At 32.1% G+C, this 22,242-nt stretch overlaps 2 protein-coding genes across 2 annotated transcripts in view; one reads left to right on the top strand and one right to left on the bottom strand.

The window, feature by feature from the left end:
• Positions 1-638: 638 nt before the first annotated feature.
• LOC119612951 (glutamine-dependent NAD(+) synthetase) overlaps positions 639-22,242 on the bottom strand; it is a 38,224-nt gene continuing 16,620 nt past the window's right edge. The window contains exons 2-7 of the mRNA XM_037968845.1: positions 6,700-7,141; positions 4,598-4,687; positions 4,370-4,535; positions 4,161-4,306; positions 2,979-4,100; positions 639-1,910 (exon numbers count right to left, since the gene is read on the bottom strand). Of these exons, the coding sequence (XP_037824773.1) occupies positions 1,214-1,910; positions 2,979-4,100; positions 4,161-4,306; positions 4,370-4,535; positions 4,598-4,687; positions 6,700-6,845 (2,367 nt within the window). The 5' untranslated portion in view covers positions 6,846-7,141 and the 3' untranslated portion in view covers positions 639-1,213. The remainder of the gene's footprint in view (positions 1,911-2,978; positions 4,101-4,160; positions 4,307-4,369; positions 4,536-4,597; positions 4,688-6,699; positions 7,142-22,242) is intronic.
• Positions 17,232-22,242, top strand: part of LOC119612952 (cytosolic carboxypeptidase Nna1-like) — a 46,279-nt gene continuing 41,268 nt past the window's right edge. Inside the window, exon 1 of the mRNA XM_037968848.1 lies at positions 17,232-17,679. Coding sequence (XP_037824776.1) covers positions 17,664-17,679 — 16 coding nt within the window. The 5' untranslated portion in view covers positions 17,232-17,663. The remainder of the gene's footprint in view (positions 17,680-22,242) is intronic.

The following is a 22,242-nucleotide window of genomic DNA, read 5'->3' as shown; positions in this document are numbered from 1 at the left end:
ACTATAGTCTGGTCTATAGTCGAGACTATTGTCCGGTCTATATTAGAGAGTATAGTCTGGTGAATAGAAGCTATAGTCTGATTCATAGCAGAGACATTAGTGTGATCTATTGTAGAGAATATAGTCTGGTCTGAAAAGACTATTGTCCGGTCTATTGCCCGATCTATAGTATAGAGTATAGAGAGTATTGTCTGCTCTATAAACCAGACTATAATCACGTCTATAAACAAGATTAGACTTTGGTTCAAAGACGAGACTATAGTCTGGTTTATAGACTAGGACTATAGTGTTGTCCATAAGAGAGACTATAGTCATATATTTAGTTGAGATTATGGCCTTGTCAATAGTCGAGTATATATTCTGTTCTATAGTCGAGTCCTTAAAGTCGTCTATAGTCCTTGTATATAGTCGAAACTTTGGTTTGGTTTTAAGCCGAAATTAAGGTTTGGTCTAAAGTCAAGACTATAATCTGATCAAAAGAAGACTATAGTCCACTCTAGAGGTTATTGGCGATGATTTTGACTAGTCTATAGTCGGAAAAATTTAATTTACATTATAAAGTTTGTGTTTAATCGGGAACATAGCCTTATCTTTAGTAATTTCAAATTAATATAAAATGAGGATCAAAATTTGCTTTTTTAATTACAGTTTATTCAAAATAATAATGCCAACAAAATATAATAAAAAGATTAAATCAAATTAAACATTAATAAGTAGTCTGCGTCATTTAAAAATTTGGTTTAGTAAAGAATAGATGATAAAAATTTTAATTAAAATCAAACAATTACAAATCATAAACATTGAAAAATTAACCTCATATTCATAATCAATACTTAAATTTAACCAAGTTTTATAAAATAAAATTTTCTTCCTAAATGTTATTTTATAAAACTTTAATAAATTTAAAAATTACTTATAAAAAAGTCGTAAAAATACAAATTAAAGAAAAATATTTGCAACAAAATTGTGCTTACATATTAATTCTAACTTTTAATCTATATAATAAACTAATCATATATAGTTTTTGTAATTATTCTTAACTTTTAAAAAATAGGACTTTGTTATTAAAGCGTTGTTTTTAATTGTTTTTCAAAAATTCCATTTTCTTGTTGTTAATTGGTCGTTATGTCTACATACAATATATTTTGTTGTTGTGGTCAAATTATATTTTGTTTGTGTGTTTTTATTAAATAAATATTCCAAAACACATATATTAAACCGGTATACCAGTACGATCTTTAATTTTGCCCAAAACATTATGATGAACTTTGGCATAACCACTGGACTTTTTGCCCAAAGTACCCATACTACCGGTGGGTATATTACCTAAAGGTGGTGTAGTAGTAGCACCAGGCACATCAATCGAAGAAGTAGACAAGGGGGAAGAATGCTTTGAATCACCCTGCTGTAACATTGATCTATGAGTTGATTCCTGGGATAATAATAAATCATCACTACTTGGTCGCATTTGCGAAGAAGAGGGTGTATAAATTGGTTGTAATTTTTCCACTTCATCATCGATAGCCTTAAATTGCCAACTCCAGTTGGCACGATACAAGAAGGGGCGATGATCGAAACGATTATCATCGGGACTATAACTTTCAGCGTGTACTGAGGGTGTTAATACGGTCATTTTATGACGATTAATGGCATAACATCTAAAGAAATGTTTAACTTTATCGGCTACTTCTTTGGGACTGAGGTCACCCTTCCAGGTGGATACTAGTTTACAGAACATGCTGTAGGGTCCACAGCAGGCTTGTTTACGCAAACGTCCATATTCGCTTAGTTCAGCATAAGTCATGCCCATATCTTGTTCATCGGTCTGCATGAGTTGACCATCTTGTAAAGGCTCCAATTCAGCTGTGGGTGGAGCATCAATAATTGACTCAAGTATAGGAAGGCTAAACCTGGAAATGGGAACAGAGGAAGTAATTTTGATTACATGATTATTAATTGTTCTACTAATAGATAATGCTATAGTCTTGTCTATAGTCCAGACTATAGTATTGAGTACAGTCCATACTATAGTCTAGTCTATATTCCAGACTATTGTCAATTCGATAGTCAGTCTGTAGTAGACTATAGTCTTGTCTATTGTCCAGACTATAGTGTAGTCTATAGTCCAGACAATAGTTTAGTCTTTAGTCCAGACAATAGTTTAGTCTTTACTCCAGACAATAGTTTAGTCTTTAGTCCAGACAATAGTCTAGTCTATAGTCCAGACAATAGTCTAATCTATAGTCCAGACAATAGTCTAGTATGTAGTCCAGACTATATTCTAGTCTATAGTCAAGATTATATTGTAGTCGATAGTCAAGACTATATTCTAGTCTATAGTCTAGTCCAGACTATAGGCTAGTATATAGTCCAGCCAATAGTCTAGTCTATAGTTTAGACAATAGTCTAGTCTATAGTTCAGACTATAGTCTAGTCTATAGTCCAGCCAATAGTCTAGTCTATAGTTTAGACAATAGCCCAGTCTATAGTCCAGGCAATAGTCTAGCCTATAGTCCAGGCAATAGTCTAGTCTATTGTCCAGACTATAGTCTAGTCTATTGTCCGGACTATAGTCTAGTCTATAGTCCAGACTATATTCTAGTCTATTGTCCAGACAATTGTTTAGTATTTAGTCCAGACAATAGTTTGGTCTATAGTCCGGACAATAGTCTAGTCTTTAGTCCAGAATATATCCTAGTCAATAGTCTAGTCTATAGTCCAGACAATAATCTAGTCCATAGTCCAGACAATAGTCTAGTTTTTAGTCCAGACTATACTCTGGCCTATAGTGCAGGCTATAGTCTACCGTATAGTTTAGACTATAATATAGTTTATAGTCCAACTATAGTCTATATTCCAGACTATAGTCAAGTCGATAGTCCAAACTGTAGTGTAGTCTATAGTCTAGTCCATAGTGCTTCCTATAGTTCAGTTTATAGTATTTTTTATAATTAGATGATTGATGATCTTCAACTCACTTGTCTTTGGCATAAATCAAAAATCTTCTCAAATCCGTTTTCGAAATGCCACCTATAGGATTAATATCGGCCGAAGAACAATCGTATTTCGTCAAATAACCTCTCAGGGACTCGTCAACGTTGGCCGAACCCAAAACTAACAAACCACCAGGACGATTACGGACCCACAACATCAGCTGAGCAAATATATATGCCAAGACCATACGTATACGTGATTGAATATTTTGTAAGGCTAAATTTTGTCTGGCACAACCACCCTGGGTGCGAAAACGGGGCGTCAAACCAGTAACAGCATTAAAAATACCCAATAAGGCATTAACGGCAGTATCGATGCTAATTTCGATGTGATAACTACCCAATTGATTGGCCAATATAGAGGCACGACGTCTTGTCTCTTTGCTAGAATTGACACTGCCCATAAAACAGGTAACCAATAAGCGATTACATAAGGCCGCTGGATTGTCGGGTGTATACTCCTGATCCGCCAATATTTTACGTATATCATAGAGAACCTGTGAATCTCCTGCTTGTACAGCACTAACAATCATTCTACACATGGAGTGCACAATGGTGGCTGAACTACTGGAATCAACACCACCCGATAGGGGTAAAAAGAAACCACCCTGCCCCGATCTACGTAAATAGTCCCACAGCCAGCAAGCAGGACCCATAGCTATCTCCTCTTCTGGTGTATGATAGATCCATTGCAGGGGAGTATTGGCAGTTTTAAATATATCACTATGTGTGGACATTTCAAAATCACAATTGATACGTGGATAATTGGGAGCCTCAGCCGCTTCGGTGCATCTAGAACGACGTGTTACGCGATAGGAACGTATATCTTCTAAATCAATAGTGGCAAGAGTAACTTCAACATCTTGCAAAGCAAATTGTTTACTTCTTGCCACAATTTCGCCATTGAGAGCTATAGAAGAGCAGCCATTAAAATAGACACGTTGACCATCACAGCCTCTAAGATTGCTAAAGAGATAGGCACCACCAGCCTTAAAACTGGCACTACGTACTAATTCGGTGGTAATATAGGCTTTACGCAACTCCATATAACTACCAGAGCCATTCGAAATAATCTCAACGCCCGACAACGACATATCGATGTGTTTGCTGCAAAAAAAGAGAGAGTGAGTGAGAAAAAAGATCTTGGAATTATCATAAAAATTTCACCTTTTAACATTCCACAATTCCTCGCAAATCTCATAACCTATACAAGTATCCTTAGTAGCAATAACAGCATCACCAAAGGGCACCGTATCTTGGCCAGTATGTTGCGAGATCATGCGCGGCAAATAGTGATCCTCAGTTTTGAAATTCTAAAATTTGTATGGATTAAATAATGATTTAAAAGAAAATGGCAAATAAATATTTCAACTAACCTTAGTCCAAGCTGTAAACCATCTGGATTCTCTATAATTACCATCATCACACATAGACATCTTGGGACGTATGAGTAATATTTTACGATTAAAGAAGGCTACACGACAATTATAGGCCACATTACGATGCATTATTGGCATACCGACATCGACCAAAATATTTTCACTTTAATTTAAAAATGATTTTAAAAAGTATTCCTTTAAAAGAGGAGTTAAATATAAACTCACCATATGGGTGACATCATGATTTCAAGTAGAACCTCCCAAGAGTGTAAAAAAGTATCGGGTTCGCGAAAATGATCTTCACAGCTGTAGCCACTGTTATGGAGAAATAATGGGAAATTTCAGTAAAATAAAATGTTGCAATTTTTCATCTAGAGACTCGATAGAATAGATCACGGTCTCGACTTTCCAACAGTCTATAGTCTGGACTATAGAGTGGATTCTAGATCACGCCATTTTCTCGATTATATATCAGACTATAGGCTCGCCTATAGTTTAGACTACGGGACGAAATATCAGGCTATTTTTCAACGATAGATCAGACTAGTCTCGACAATAGATCATACTATAATCTTGACTATAGAATAGAGTACAACCTCGACCATAAATCGTACTATAGTCCTATCTATAGATCAGACTATTGTTTTGACTTTAGATTAAACTATGATCTTAATTATAGATCAGAATATAGTCTTGATTATAGATCAGACTATAGCCTTGACTATCAGTGTATAGTCTTGAGCATAAACCAGTGTATAGTCTCGACTATAGATCAGTCTTGACTATAGATCAAACTATAGATCAGCGTATAGTCTTGACTATAGAACAGAATATAGTCTTTACTATAGATTAGACTATAGTCTTGAATATCGATTATACTATAGTCTTGTCTTTTGATCAGGCCATAGTCTTGACTATAGATCAGAATATAGTCTTGACTACAGATCAGAATATAGTCTTGACTACAGATCAGACTATAGTCTTGACTATAGATCAGACTATAAGCTTGACAATAGATTAGACTATAGTCTTGACTATAGATTAGACTATAGTCTTGACTATAGATCAGACTATAGTCTTGACTATAGATCAGAATATAGTCTTGACTGTAGATCAGACTATAGTCTTGACTATAGATCAGACTATAGTATTAACCACAGATCTGAATATAGTCTTAACCATAGATCAGAATAAAGTCTAGACTATAGATCAGACCATAGTCTTGACTATATATCAGACTATAGTCTTGACTATAGATCAGACCATAGTCTTGACTATTGATCAGACTATAGTCTTGACTTTAGATCAGACTATATTCTTGACTATAGATCAGACTATATTCTTGACTATAGATCAGACTATAGTCTTGACTATAGACCAGGTTATATATAGTCTTTACTATAGATGAGACTATAGCCTTGACTATCAGTGTATAGTCTTGACTATAGATCAGACTATAGTTTTGACTATAGATCAGCGTATAGCCTTTACTATAGATTATACTATAGTCTTGAATATCGATTAGACTATAGTCTTGACTATAGATCAGAATATAGTCTTTACTATAGATTAGACTATAGCCTTGACTATAGATCAGAATATAGTCTTGGCTATAGATTAGAATATAGCCTTGACTATAGATCAGACTACAGTCTTGACTATAAATCAGACTATAGTCTTGACTACAGAGCAGACTATAGTCATGACTATAGATCAGAATATAATCTTGACTATAGATCAGAATATAGTCTTGACTACAGATCAGAATTTAGTCTTGACTATAGATCAGGTTATATATAGTCTTTAATATAAATGAGACTATAGACTTGACTATCAGTGTATATTCTTGACTATAGATCAGTGCATAGTCTTGACTATAGATCAAACTATAGTTTTGACTATAGATCAGCGTATAGCCTTTATTATAGATTAGAATATAGTCTTGAATGTCGATTGGACTATAGTCTTGACTATAGATCAGGCCATAGTCTTGACTATAGATCAGAATATAGTCTTTACTATAGATCAGACTATAGTCTTTACTATCGATCAGAATATAGTCTTGACTATAGAACAAACTATAGACTTGACTATAGATTAGACTACAGAGTCGACTATTGATCAGGATATAGTCTTGCCTATAGATTACACTATTATCTTGACTACAGATCAGATTATAGTCTTGATCATAGATCATACTGGAGCTGATTTCGACTTGTCTATAGACCATAATATACTCTTTACCCTAGAACAGGCTATAGTCGGGACTATAGATCAAACTATAAAGTCCAAAGTTGAAAAGATTCATTTGCATTAAATCCACTTACCAAACTTCCAATTCTGGTCCCGTACGATATGAAGCACCCATATCTTTGGCTTCTAAAATCGACTGAAGAATACGAGCCAAATTACCCTCAAAATCTAAGGCCCATTGATTTAAGGTCGAAACGGCAACAGTTACTTTACGACCCATGTTGATGGCGTTGTTATAATAGAACGGCTAAATAGTGTAAATAAACTGGACTGGTCGGAGTGGGAAGTTTCTTGAGTTATTGTCAAGTATTGTTTTTATTTCGGATGAAAACAAATTGTTGATTCGTTGTAAATACGAAGACTAAAGTATTATTGTATTGAGAAGTTGGTAGAGCAGCAGTAGGTTGGTGGTTTTAATAAATTATAATTATTTTTTTTTATTATTATTATTAAACAGGGGAAGGCAAATACGTCATATGAAATTTGGTAAAAACACGCAGCAACAAGTTTAATAAGCTGAAAATATATATATATAAAAATATGACATTATTAATAAAATTTTATTATAAAATGTAAGTAATTATTTTAGTATTTTTAACTGTAATTAATAAACTTGCGTTATTTACTGTTGACAGCTGTAATTTTAAATATTCTAAAACTAAGTTCGACATAAAGATTTTATTTTTGTTTAGTTAAAAGTTAAAAATAATTCTATTGCAATGTCTACTATAATTAAAGGTTAAGCAATGTTTTCTTACGTACAAAATAATTTAACAATGTTTTTATTAATGTTTCTGTTGTTGCACGCTTTCGTAATGTTTATAGTGAAATGTTGAAATTTTATTTAGAAATTCAGTGAAATTGTATTGAATTGCAAGGATAACGTGTAAATACGTCAAAAAACAAATTTGTTAGATACGAGTATTTTTAGTCTCCTTGTAGAAGCTAACTCTACATGTACAATTATAGAAATGAACAATAAAAAAAGACAAGTTTATAGTGAGGAAAATAATTGTAGGATAAGTCAATTCTATAGTTATGACAATATTTTTTTTCTATTTTATATTCTATATTCCAAACTATAGTCCATTCCATAGCCTACTCTATAGTCCAGACTATTGTCTATTCAATTGTCCAGACTGTAGTCTATTTTACAGTTTATTCTATAGACCAGATTATATCCTATTCTATAGTCCAGACTATAGCCTATTCTATAGCACAGACTATAATCTATTCTGTAGTTCAAAATATAGTTTATTTCTTACTAGTCCTTACTAGACTATTTTAAATTCTACTCAACAGTCCTGACTATAGTCTATTGTATAGTCCATAGTACAGAGTATGCAGTCCATTCTATAGTCCAGACTATAGTCTATTCTATAGTCCAGACTGTAGTCTATTCTATTGTCCAGACTATAGTCTATTCTATATTCCACACTATAGTCTATTCTATAGTCCAGACTATAGTGAATTCCAAAGTCCAGACTTTAGCCTATACTATAGTCCAGACTGTACACTATTCTATAGTCCAGAGTGCAGTCTAGTTTATAGTCCTGGCTGTAGTCTAGTCTAAAATCCAGATTGCAGTCTATTCTACAGTCTATTCTATAGTCCAGACTATAGACTATTCTATAGTCCAGACTATAGACTATTCTATAGTCCAGACTATAGACTATTCTATAGTCCAGATTATAGACTATTCTATAGTCCAGACTAATGACCATTCTTTAGCCCAGACTATAGTCCAGACTACAGTTCATTCTATAGTCCAGACTATAATCTATTCTACAGTCCAGATTCTAGTCTAGTCTAAAGTTCAGACTGTATTCTAGTCAACAGTCCAGACTGCAGTCTACGCTATAGTTCAGGCCATAGTCTATTCTATAGTCCAGACTACAGTCTATTCTATAGTTAAGACTATAGTCTATTCTGCAGTTCAGAGTATAGTCAATACTATATAGTCCATGCTATAATCAAGATTATAGTCCATTCTATAGTCCAGACAATAGTCCATTCTATAGTGCAGACAATAGTGTATTCTATAGTCCAGACTATAGTCTATTCTGTAGTCCACTCTATAGTTGTTTTATACTCCAGACTATAGCATATACTATAGTTTAGACTGCAGTCTATTCCATAGTATACTCTATAGTACAAACTACAGTCTAGTCTATAGTCCAGGATGTAGTCTAGTCTATAGTCCAGACTGTAGTCTATTCTACAGTCCAGACAATAGTATATTTTATAGTCCAGACGAAAACCTATTCTATAGTCCAGATTATAGTCTATTCTATAATCCTGACTATAGCCTATACTATAGTCTAGTCTACAGTTTAGACTATAGTCTAGCTATACTCCATGTTATTGACTATTCTATAGTCCAGACTATGGATTATTCTTTAGCTCTAGACCATTGTCCTGACAAGAATACAGACTATACCCCTGACTACTGTCCAGGCTACAGTCCTGACTGTAGTCTAGTCTATAGAACAGGCCATAGTTTGTTCTTTAGTTCAGAATATAAGACAAAATATAGGTATTATATGGTCTATTATATTGTCCAGAATATAGTTTATTCATATAGTCGGGAATGTAGTTAAGCCTATAGTTAGTTGACCTGTAATTATTTTCCTTACTGTACTTACGATTATAGGTGCATGTATTATTGTTATTATTACAGCAGTTACTGACGTCTGCAGGTTTCGGTTTTTCTTTCTTCATAGAAAATATTGTTTATTTTTGTAAATTTTGTAGGCGTATTTCGAATAGTAGACTGACATCATAGGAAAATATACTACAACTAACTACTGACTAGTAACAAACTAAAGCTTATAGCTAAAGAAAAATCCATGAAGGGTGTTAAAATTTCGACACTTTCCTTTAACTCAAGAGAAAATACTTTTTTTTTTGAGACAGCCAAACAACCAGCCAGTTTCCATTAAATAGGGTTGAATGTGGAAAAACAAAATTATTTGAAAGGGGGGACGCAGGTTTATGGAAGGAAGTTGTAAAGAAATTTTGTTGTTGTTCATACAAAGGAATTTACATATCGATCAAGCAAAATCTTTTACTTTTATAAACTGTTTAAAGCGTCAGTATTTCTGTGAAACACTATTGGAATGTCTGCTTTATTATGAAGACTACTAAGTAGTAGTTGCTAAGGCGAGGAAGAAGTTTCGAAAAAGAATGTATGTCTTGTTTAGTTTGCCAAGTTTAAAGGAATTTCATTTGTGTACTTTATCCATCAAAGGAATTTTTGACATTCGATATATGTTAGTGTGTATATGAACATATTTATAGGTGTATTAGGGTAGTTATTTTAGAATGTTTTGGAGTTCGAAATTATATCTATATTTATGTGATATGAATCCCTTTTTACTGTATGTTGTCATCAGACCTTTAATTATTCTCAAATTTCAAAATAAAAAATATATTTTCAAAAATCCACCCTAATATTGCATTTGTTATGGTATTTATGACAAGTTTGAATACTATTGAAAGGTTGTTTTGGCTTTTCTGGCCATAAAGCGGAAAAACGTATTGAATTTAAAGACTTTGCTCTATATTTAAAGGTATTGGGGGTTTAGTGTAACGTTTAACGTTTAAAAATATTTACGGGCAAGAAAACCTTTTACTGTAATTTGAGTTTGAAAAGTAATACTTGTCTGTAGTAAAGTCGAGATATAGTCTGTGATATACTCTTGCCTATAGTACGGAGCATAGTCTGTTCTATAGTCAAAACTTCACTAACTAACTAACTAACTAACTAACTAACTAACTAACTAACTACTAACTAACTAACTACTAACTAACTAACTAACGAACTAACTAACTAACTAACTAACTAACTAACTAACTAACTAACTAACTAAGACTAACTAACTAACTAACTAACTAACTACTAACTAACTAACTAACTAACTAACTAACTAACTAACTAACTAACTAACTAACTAACTAACTAACTAACTAACTACTAACTACTAACTAACTAACTACTAACTAACTAACTAACTAACTAACTAACTAACTAACTAACTAACTAACTAACTAACTAACTAACTAACTAACTAACTAACTAACTACTAACTAACTAACTAACTAACTAACTAACTAACTAACTAACTAACTAACTAACTAACTAACTAACTAACTAACTAACTAACTAACTAACTAACTAACTAACTAACTAACTAACTAACTAACTAACTAACTAACTAACTAACTAACTAACTAACTAACTAACTAACTAACTAACTAACTAACTAACTAACTAACTAACTAACTAACTAACTAACTAACTAACTAACTAACTAACTAACTAACTAACTAACTAACTAACTAACTAACTAACTAACTAACTAACTAACTAACTAACTAACTAACTAACTAACTAACTAACTAACTAACTAACTAGCTAACTAACTAACTAACTAACTAACTAACTAACTAACTAACTAACTAACTAACTAACTAACTAACTAGCTGACTACTGCAGACTATACTCCAGATTATACGCCAGACTATAGTCTTTGCTTCAGTCCAGACTACAGCCTTTGTTATAGTTCAGACTATACTTGATATTCCTGAGAATTTCTGGAGTTTGGACTATAGACTAGAATATAGTCTGGACTATAGAATAGACTATAGTCTGGACTGTAGAATAGACTATAGTCTGGACTATAGAATAGACTATAGTCTGGACAATAGAATACACTATAGTCTGGACTATAGAATAGACTATAGTCTGGACTATAGAATAGATTATAGTCTGGACTATAGAATATACTATAGAATACTATAGTCTGGACTATAGAAGCCTTTTCTATAGGCAAGAAGTCTTTTCTATAGTCCAGAGTATAGCTTTTTATATTCCAGACTATTGCCTTCATTACACTCCAGACTATAACCTTTTATCTATAGGCCACACTATAGCGATTTCTACAGTTCAGACTATAATCTATATAGCCCAGAATATAGTGTTTTCTGTATGCCAGGCTATTTTGTAGTCATTTCTTTAGTCCAGATAGTTATTTTATCTGTGATCTAGACAAAAGTCTATTTTATATTCCAGATTTTAATCTTTCATATTAAAGCATCTAGTCAGTATCATTGTCCAGGCTATAGTTTGTTCTATAGTCCGGAATGTAGGTCAGTTCCAGTCTATAATCTAGCTCTAGTTTGTTGTATAAGCAAGACTATTATTTGTTCTATAGCCATAATTAAGGCTGTTCTATAGTCGTCCAGTGGTATAGTCTTTTCTATAAACGAGTTTATAATCCGTACTGTAGTCTAAACTAACTATAGACTAAATTTGATTATTCTGTAGTCGAGAACACAGTCTAAACTATAGACGGGAATATAGTCTATTCTACAGTAGCGATTATAACTTATCATTATTATAACCTCGAAAATATATTATTTATTGTTTTCGGAAAAAGTTTCATTTTAATAATTTCACACTTATTTATAACTAGTCAAACTTTTCCAAAACTATTTCGCCAAATTATAAATCACGTGTCCTTTTGAGCATAACACGCGGCAAATTCTTAACAATTTTTCATTGCTTTTGTTAAGAAAGTTTACAGCAAAGTTTCTACGCTACATTAAATTTTCAATTTATAACTGTTTCAAGAAAACTAAACGTTTGAAAAATGCAGGGAAATTGATAAAAAAGTAAAATAGTTACAAATGGCAGCCAAACGTTTGGCGAAATTGAATGCCAAACAAGAAAAGAGGGGAAATGTATAAAGCATTTGTTCGAACAGCTGCCAAAAAATGTTAATTTTTTGTTGTGTCTATTGTACAGCAACATCATGAACAATGTACATTATTGTTGAATTTTTCACAGTCAAATGTTTTGTGAAATGCAGAAAAAATAGTGAATCAAAATAGATTTCAAAGGATGTGTTTTGTTGCGTTAAAGTGTGTGTGTGTGTTAGAATTGCAACGAAGCAAGATGGAATGAACAATGGAAAATTGTAATGGTTTATGACCCCAAAAGTAATGCATTTGCTTTTTCCTTTGTTAATGTGGTGGACATTATATTAGTTCAAATTTAGAATTAAATGATTTGCATATTAAAGACAAAATTTAAATTCTGTATGATTTGTTAATTTTCTTTCTAACATTTTAATTCTGTATAAACACCCTATAATAGACATTATTTTAATTAATATGTCTGTATGTATGTAGAAACTCTATGAAATGCAATTCATTTAATCATTTGAAATGAAATACATTTTCTGTAACTGAGAAAAATAGTCAATTGTTTAATGAAAACAATCTGTTTTAGAAGTTCCCTTTTGCAAAGAACTTTCAGCTCATTGTATGAGTTGGAAAAATAGAAACTAAAAACAAAACTTTATATGAATAAAAGTTATTTAAAGGAATTCATTGTAAAACTTAAAATGGAAAATATAAATAAATCAAGACCAACAGCCTCTCAGTTGTTCAAATCAAATGAGCACTAAGAGTAGATTTTGCTTGTTTTGTATTTCTCAAATACAGTTGATCCTTTAGATAACAGTTCCAATACAATTAATGAATTCACTCCTTGACATTTGCTATTTTAAGTAGAGATATTTTTTTTTTGTAAAATAAATGAATGCAAATAACAATCAGTTTTGTTATATAAGAATATATATAACAACTATCAAACACATGCATACAAATATACATACATATGCAATCAAACATAGATACTTTTATGTTTGTTTGCACTAACTATATGAGACGATTGTGTTGAAACAAAATATTGCAATCCCACAGCTGTATATATTTTAAATATACAAATAGAAGCAAGATATTTTGTTATAAAACAAATCCGAACTGCCTAGTCGGCATTAACGACATAGAAATACACCTTACATACATATCTGTTAAATATGAAATATTGACTCGACCTGGATATTTTTGTTTCAGTACACTAAGTTTGGATATTATGTGTACGGTTCAACTGAGACAAAAATTTGCTCAAAAATTAAAATGTTACATTGGAATGTTAAAAGTTTATGAATTTGTTTTAGGATCTATAGGGTGTCGGATATTAATACCATAAATATTTTACTAAACGAGACAACTTCAAAAGTGTTTTTGTTTATGTAATTTGTACGACTAAGTGTTTGTAAAAGTGGATCTGCTCAAATAAAAAAAAGACAAAAATTGTTATGCACATAGATACAGTACTGTAAACCTAAGCATATACTGTTTACAATATTAACTTTTTACAATATCGTATGACTAACCTGTAAACTAGACTATAGATTAGACTATAGACTAGACTATAGACTAGCCTATAGACTAGACTATAAACTAGACTATAGACTAGACTATAGACTAGACGATAGACAAGACTATAGACTAGACTATAGACTAGACGATAGACTAGACTATAGACTAGACTATAGAATAGACTATAGACTAGACTATAGACTAGACTATAGACTAGACTATAGACTAGACTATAGACTAGACTATAGACTACTAGACTAGACTATAGACTATAGACTAGACTATAGACTAGACTATAGGCTAGACTATAGACTAGACTATAGACTAGACTATAGACTAGACTATAGACTAGACTATAGACTAGACTATAGACTAGACTATAGACTAGACTATAGACTAGACTATAGCCTAGACTATTGACTAGACTATAGACTAGACTATAGCCTAGACTATAGACTAGACTATAGACTAGACTATAGCCTAGACTATAGACTAGACTATAGACTAGACTATAGCCTACACTATAGACTAGACTATAGACTAGACTATAGACTAGACTATAGACTAGACTATAGACTAGACTATAGACTAGACTATAGAGTAGACTATAGACTAGACTATAGAGTAGACTATAGAGTAGACTATAGACTAGACTATAGACTAGACTATAGAGTAGACTATAGAGTAGACTATAGACTAGACTATAGACTAGACTATAGACTAGACAATAGATTAGACAATAGATTAGACTATAGACTAGACTATAGACTAGACTATAGACTAGACTATAGACTAGACTATAGGCTAGACTATAGATTAGACTATAGACTAGACTATAGGCTAGACTACAGACTAGACTTTAGACTAGACTATAGACTAGACTATAGACTAGACTATAGACTAGACTATAGACTAGACTATAGACTAGACTATAGACCAGACTATAGACTAGACTATAGACTAGACTATACACTATAGTATAGACTAGACTATAGTCTATAGCTAGGGTTCTAGAATTTAGTTCTTTAAATATAATGTTGGCAAAAGCTTCTTTGGTTTTGAACACTACTGTTGGTGAGAGAGTATTTTTATACCCTTCACCTTCGTGAAAAGGGTTCCCTTCAAGTGTATACATATATAAGTCTGTCATTCCGTTTGTAATTTTCGGATACTATAAAGTATATACATATATTCTGGATCCTTATAGGTAGCGGAGCACATTTAGCTATGTCCGTCTGTCTCTGCATCTTTCTATCTGTCTGACTGTCTGTCCACCTGTATGTTTGTTGAAATAAATTTTCTTAAGATTCCAGATATCTTCGGAATATCTGGAATATATTTTAGAAAGGTTTCCTATTTAAGACCTGCTAAATTCGCTTCATAACGGAGATATGAGCAAATATCCGAGACAACCTCTGAAAATTTCAACAAAAATTTAGATTTTTCGTGTATGCTTAGACACTTTTGAATACTTTTTGAATTTTCTATAACACAAACGTACATACATATACATACGTACATAGGTATCGTAGTAAATGAGAACCTACATATAAAGGCGACTTTTTGGTACTTGTTCGTATTTCAAAAGGTACTTTTTGAATTTTCTGTAATATTGAACCAAGAAACGTAAAATTAAACATTCAGAGTTTTAACACATCATTGTGAAGGGGATGTAAGATTCACAGTCGAACACACAGTCGAATAGAGAACTCTTACTTGTTGTTTTAAAATAAAGTCATAACGTGGCAACTCCTATGCACACAGTTTGAAATAGAAAATTTTAAAGTTATATTATAATGTTTTTAACGTGGTTGCCTCTGGTGTTCTTTTGGTTTTAAGCTGAAAGCGTGAATTCGATCTAAAATAACGTTTTTCGTTTAAGGATCTATTTCTTTTTAGTTCTTTTCTATTATATTCTATATTAACCTGACTTTTGAAAAGGTAAAGTGTTTGACCTTTAGCTGGACTATAGTCTAATCTATAGTCCAGACTATAGTCTAATCTATAGTCCAGACTGTAGTCTAATCTATAGTCCAGACTATAGTCTAATCTATCTGTAGTCTAAACTTTAGACTACAGATAGATTAGACTATAGTCTGGACTATAGATTAGACTATAGTCTGGACTATAGATTAGACTATAGTCTGGACTATAGACTAGACTATAGTCTGGACTATAGACTAGACTATAGTCTGGACTATAGACTAGACTATAGTCTGGACTATAGACTAGACTATAGTCTGGACTATAGACTAGACTATAGTCTGGACTATAGACTAGACTATAGTCTCGACTATAGACTAGACTATAGTCTGGACTATAGACTAGACTATAGTCTGGACTATAGACTAGGCTATAGTCAGGACTATAGACTAGACTATAGTCTGGAATATAGACTAGACTATAGTCTGGACTATAGACTAGGCTATAGTCTGGAATATAGACTAGACTATAGTCTGGAATATAGACTAAACTATAGTTTGGAATACAGACTAGACTATAGTCTGGAATATAGAATAGACTATAGTCTGGAATATAGACTAGACTATAGTCTGGACTATAGACTACACTCTATTCTGGACTATAGACTAGCCTATAGTCTGAACCGTAGATTAGACTATAGCCCAGACTATAGACTAGACTGTAGTCCAGACTATACACTAGATTATAGTCAGGCTACAAATCTCACAGGTTGCATTTTAGACTCTCCGTTCCATTATCACGCCCATAAAATATCACTTACGCTACTGTGGCCCACATCAATTTCATTTAAGTTTATTGACTTTTCTTAAACTGACAAAAAATATAGTTCATGATGATGTTTTGAGTTATTGTTTCATGTTTATTGTTGTTATAGTTTTAACTATTTTTATCATATATAGACAGGTCGAGAACATGCAATCACCTATAAAAAGAAACACTTTGCACACCTATAAAAACATATATCGCTGCCCAACGAACATAACATTGAAGATTTCATTGAATATATATCTAAAAATGGGATTTAATGAAATTTGTTAAATTTTCTTAAAAAAATTCAAATTCAAAAATCTTTGTTCGCTGGGTATCTTAACTAAAAGATTTATATATTTTTGTATTTGTATATATCTTTTGCTTGCAGATATTTATTGTACCAACATAAATTTCATAAATTCCTTAACACCAACAAAATTTATTTCAGTTTAAAACCATTTGAAATGGCCAATCGAAAACAAGTAAATTTTAAAATATCAAATCTATCGAAAATTCTTAAAAAAAATAATAAATAAATTTGTTCACTAGGCCATAAATTTCAAATTTACATTTTTTTCACAAATTTGTCAACATTATTTTTTCAGTTTTGTTTTCATTTTGTATACAAATGAATTTGAAATTTCTCTTTTATATTTTGTATATTTTTCGATATTTTGTCAAAGAAAAAACGGCCAGAAAATATAGAAATTCGACATAAAGCAAAAGAAATGATAAATTGAGTATTTAAATTGGCAAATTTGTTTACAACAAATTTTATATTTTTTTTCGCATATTTTTTGAAACGTTTGAAGACAATTTTTCTTTAAATGTTAAAGAAATACTAATTAACAAAGACCATTTGTGTAAAGATTTTAATCGATCGATTAGTAAGAGTAATTATCGCGAGTGAGTGATCATTGTGTTATTTTTGGCTTGAACAGGAAGGACTAAAATTGATAATGTTATGAAAATATTGTTATTCGGTGTCTTTTGGAATTTTGTATTATATTTTTTAAATATTTCAAAATCATAACTTAAATCGGGATATAATTTTAAGGAATTCTTGGACATAATGGAAGAAAATTTCGGTAAGTCAGCTTAATATTTTTATTAAACCGGGACCAAAAACATACTTAAATCCCTCAAGTGTAAAAATATCGAAAGGGCTATATACTAGACTATAGTCTGGACTATAGATTTGACTATAGTCTGGACTATAGAGTAGACAATATTCTGGACTATAGACAAGACTATATATAGTTTGGACTATAGACAAGGCTCTAGTCTGGACTATAGACTACACAATAGTCTGTACTATAGACTAGACTGGACTATATTCTGGACTATAGACTAATACTATAGTCCGGACTATAGTCTGGACTATAGACTAATACTATAGTCCGGACTATGGTCTGTACTATTGACTTGAATATAGTCTGGACTATAGACTAGACTATAGTCTGGAGTATAGACTACACTATAGTCCGGACTATAGTTTGGACTATAGACGAGACTATAGTCTGCACTATAGTCTGGACTATATACTAGAATATAGTCTCGACTATATAATAGAATATAGTCTGGATTATAGACTAGACTATAGATGAGACTATAGTCTCGACTTTGGTCTGGACTATAGACTAGACTTTAGTCTGGACTAAAAAATAGACTGTACTCTGCACTATAGACTAGACTATAGTCTGGACTATAAACTAGACTATAGTCTCTACTATAGACTAGACTATAGTCTGGACTATAAACTAGACTCTGGACTATAGATGAGACTATAGGCTGGACTATAAACTAGACTATAGTCTGGACTATAGACGAGACCATAGTCTGGACTATAGACGAGACTATAGTCTGGACTATAGACTGGACTATAGAGTAGACTATAGTCTGGACTATAGACTAGACTATAGTCTGGACTATAGACTAGACTATAGTCTGGACTATAGACTAGACTATAGTCTGGACTATAGACTAGACTATAGTCTGGACTATAGACTAGACTATAGTCTGGACTATAGACTAGTCCATAGTCTGGACTATAGACTAGTCCATAGTCTGGACTATAGACTAGTCCATAGTCTGGACTATAGACTAGTCCATAGTCTGGACTATAGACTAGTCCATAGTCTGGACTATAGACTAGTCCATAGTCTGGACTATAGACTAGTCCATAGTCTGGACTATTGACTAGTCCATAGTCTGGACTATTGACTAGTCCATAGTCTGGACTATAGACTAGTCCATAGTCTGGACTATAGACTAGTCCATAGTCTGGACTATAGACTAGTCCATAGTCTGGACTATAGACGGTACTATATTCTGGACTACAGACAAAAGACTATAGTCTGGACTATAGAAAATACTATAGCCTGGGCTAAAGAAAATACTATAGCCTGGGCTATAGAAAATACTATATATAGCCTGGGCTATAGACGAGACTATGGTCAGGCCTATGGACTACAGACTCGACTGTAGAGAGAAGTATAGACTACACTACCAACTGGGTGATAGACTAGACTTTCTCGGAAATAGTATGACAAGCACTTTTCTTACTACCCTCGTAGCAAGTGCGTATTTATGGTTATTTTCAGAAGATAAAAACTACAAACTTTCTAAATAAAGCGAATAAAATTTATTGGCTTTTTATGAAGCACGTTTATCCTTTTGGGCTGATGTCTTGGTGCCTTCACAAATCAAGGTTTAATTTTATTTCATAATGTGTTTAATATTAATTGCTAATCTCACGTGACTTTCATTTTACTACTGTTTGTCTTTCGGTTGTTATTTGTTTTATCGTTTGCCAATTTACTAAATTGACGTCAGTGTCGAAGGTTTTGCCAGTTGTTGTCGTTTCCGTTTATAAATTTGTTTGTTTGTTTTTGTTTTTTTTTTTTTTTTTTTTGTTCGGAAAACCGCATTAACATAATTGTAATTTGTAATAATTTGTAAAACAATCATTATGTGTTTTTACGGTTTTTATATGTATTTGTTGTTTTACTGCAGTAATTTATAAATTTCAAATTATTTATTAGTTTTGTTTTAGTAATCAGTTTAATAAATAATAATAATAAATAATGAAAACAATGAAGGTAAACCAAAAGGATTTAATTATACTAAAGGCAATTATGGTTAAATTTGAATAGAAAATGGGTGGTAAAGTTCAAACAATTTATGATTGTTTTTAGATTTAAGATTATGTGGAAAATATATTATTATGTTAGTTATTTCTAAACAAACTAGCAATTTATCGAACTATTAGCTTTAGCAGTTGGTTTAAGTTTATACTAAGGGACGGATTTATAGGCCAAGGTGGGGATTTTTCTTTAGAAATCTAAAGAAGATAAAATTTCGACCATTATTTAAGTGACAAGGAATAGTAATGCGAGTGTTCGTAATCGTGATAGCAATGACTAATAGAAGTCATTGCTATCACGATTGTTTATATAGCCGCGATGTGATAACTTTTGATAAAAGTTATCCATCATGTTAGCGATATCATATAGGCGAACAGATCTAGTATCTGTGCTCATGTTTTAATAAACGCCCGCAAATCCGTCCCCTTAAAATAGACAACAATTTTTCAAATTTAATTTTATACCACCCACCACACTATGAAGTAACTTGTCAACCATAAATACTACGTGTATAAATGACATAAATGTAATCAGATGGTGTGAGTGAATCGAAGAAAATTTTCATAAATATTTAGTAAAGACGATTTAATTTTCAGCTATCTGAAATCTATAAGAGATTATCCATTTAGTAATATGGTAATATGGTATCTAAGGTTTTAAGCCTATTAGGTCCCAATTTTAAGGACGACTATGCATAATGTTTTCCGAATATTTCTTTAATAAAACATTTTCAGAATTCTTTTGAAATGAATACAGTCAGAAATCTGATATTGAAACTATATTGAAACACAATTTTCGAAATTTTATCATTCTACCCCAGGTAGGTTCAAAATTTTCACCCTTTCTGGAATATTATCTTATGGGATTTAAATCTTACTTTATATGGAAGGTGCCACGCCCATTCTATATTATTCTATATTTTGATACAATAACGAATTCAGTCTGAAATCTGATTTTGGAACTATTTCGAAACTCAATATACAAGATGTTTGAAATCTGATTTTGGAACTATTTCGAAACTCAATATTTTAAATCTTATTATCATATTATGTTTACTTAACTTCACGATCTAACAAGAAGGTGTAAAAGTTTCAGTTTCCTTAAACAGTTATAACTTTCCAGATATATGAATTGTAGTTTTTACATGAAAAGTGCCAGGCCCACTTTTTGCCCAATACTTTCATATTGATAGTAAAGTAACTCGAACAAAAGTTTAGAACTTTAGTTCTTATATGTATTAACTCGGATATGCGAATTTAGTATTTACTTCATATGAGAGTGCCACGCCTATATTTTGAGAAAATTGACGAATACAGTGTGAAATCTGTTTTAAGAACTCTGAGCTTTATATCATAGTTTATCTCAGTTTAAAACATTAATAATAGATGTTTATTAAAGAACTAGTTATGTTCAATATGTTACCTTAATATACATATATATGAATTTACATGAGACGTGACACGCCCACTTTTAGTTCAATACATTCATATTGAAAGTAAAGTTACTAGAACAAAAGTTTAGAACCGTAACTCTTATATTTCTCCAAAAATACGAATTTTAATAATTAAATAATATAAAAGAAGCCACGCCCACTTTACCCGCCCATTATTGTTCTTAATATTTTTACTTCTAGTAAAGCTACAGGACTCTAATTGTAATAGTTTTCAAGATATAAGATTTTTTTATTTAGTTCACCTGATTTGCACCACTCACACTATTGTCAATACGCCTATTTTTCCCAAATATTTATATAATTAAATTTCAAAGTTGCACTTGCTAAATATAAAGTCTCAGTTTTTCATATATAAGACCCAGAGACCAAAGCCAACTTTTCTAAAGGATTAAGCTGATCCGAATCCAAAGATGAAGATATCTCGAAGAAGAAAGAAGTTTTGTAAGATGTTAAGCCCTTATTTTAAAGTTGACAGAATGGATTTTCGGATGGCAGACAATATTTTATAAATAAACTTATCTTGGAGCTGTTATAACGTCTCAATAAGGGCCAGGATGTGATATCTCAAATCCCAGATGTGATGGAGAAATTCTGAGGTCAGATTCGAATTCGGTTTAATCCGAATTAATTTACAAAAGTATAATTTGGTTTCAGTGTTACGACTTTTTCCAAAGTCGATTAGTGATGCGCTGAGAAGAAGATCTCATAAAAGATCTAGTGGTTTCAATGAGATACTAGATTTTGATGAAAACACTCCGCAACACCTGGTCCTTTTAAGCGTTGCCTGCATAGTGGATATTTACTCAGAACGCTGAAAAGGTAGTGATTGCTCTAGTATTGAAATAAAACGGAAGATTATGGACCAATATAGACAATTTCCTTAGTACAAGTTTGCGTGAGTGTAGACGATTCCCGAAATCTGTAGTAGTCTGGTTATATCAGGGTTCTTTATTGTGTCCTGTATTCTACAAAGTCGTCATGAGTTATATAACTCCGTTTACTGAACTCGGCCTTCTGCTATTGTATGTAGGTAATATACTCATCGGGTACAT

Source organism: Lucilia sericata, unplaced genomic scaffold (assembly GCF_015586225.1).
Source record: "Lucilia sericata isolate MDLA Ls3-8-SP2 unplaced genomic scaffold, ASM1558622v1 Contig001885F_arrow, whole genome shotgun sequence".
Classification (NCBI taxonomy): Eukaryota; Metazoa; Arthropoda; class Insecta; order Diptera; family Calliphoridae; genus Lucilia; species Lucilia sericata.
The sequence above is the reverse complement of the archived record's forward strand: the minus strand, read 5'-3'. Positions and strand labels throughout refer to the sequence as shown.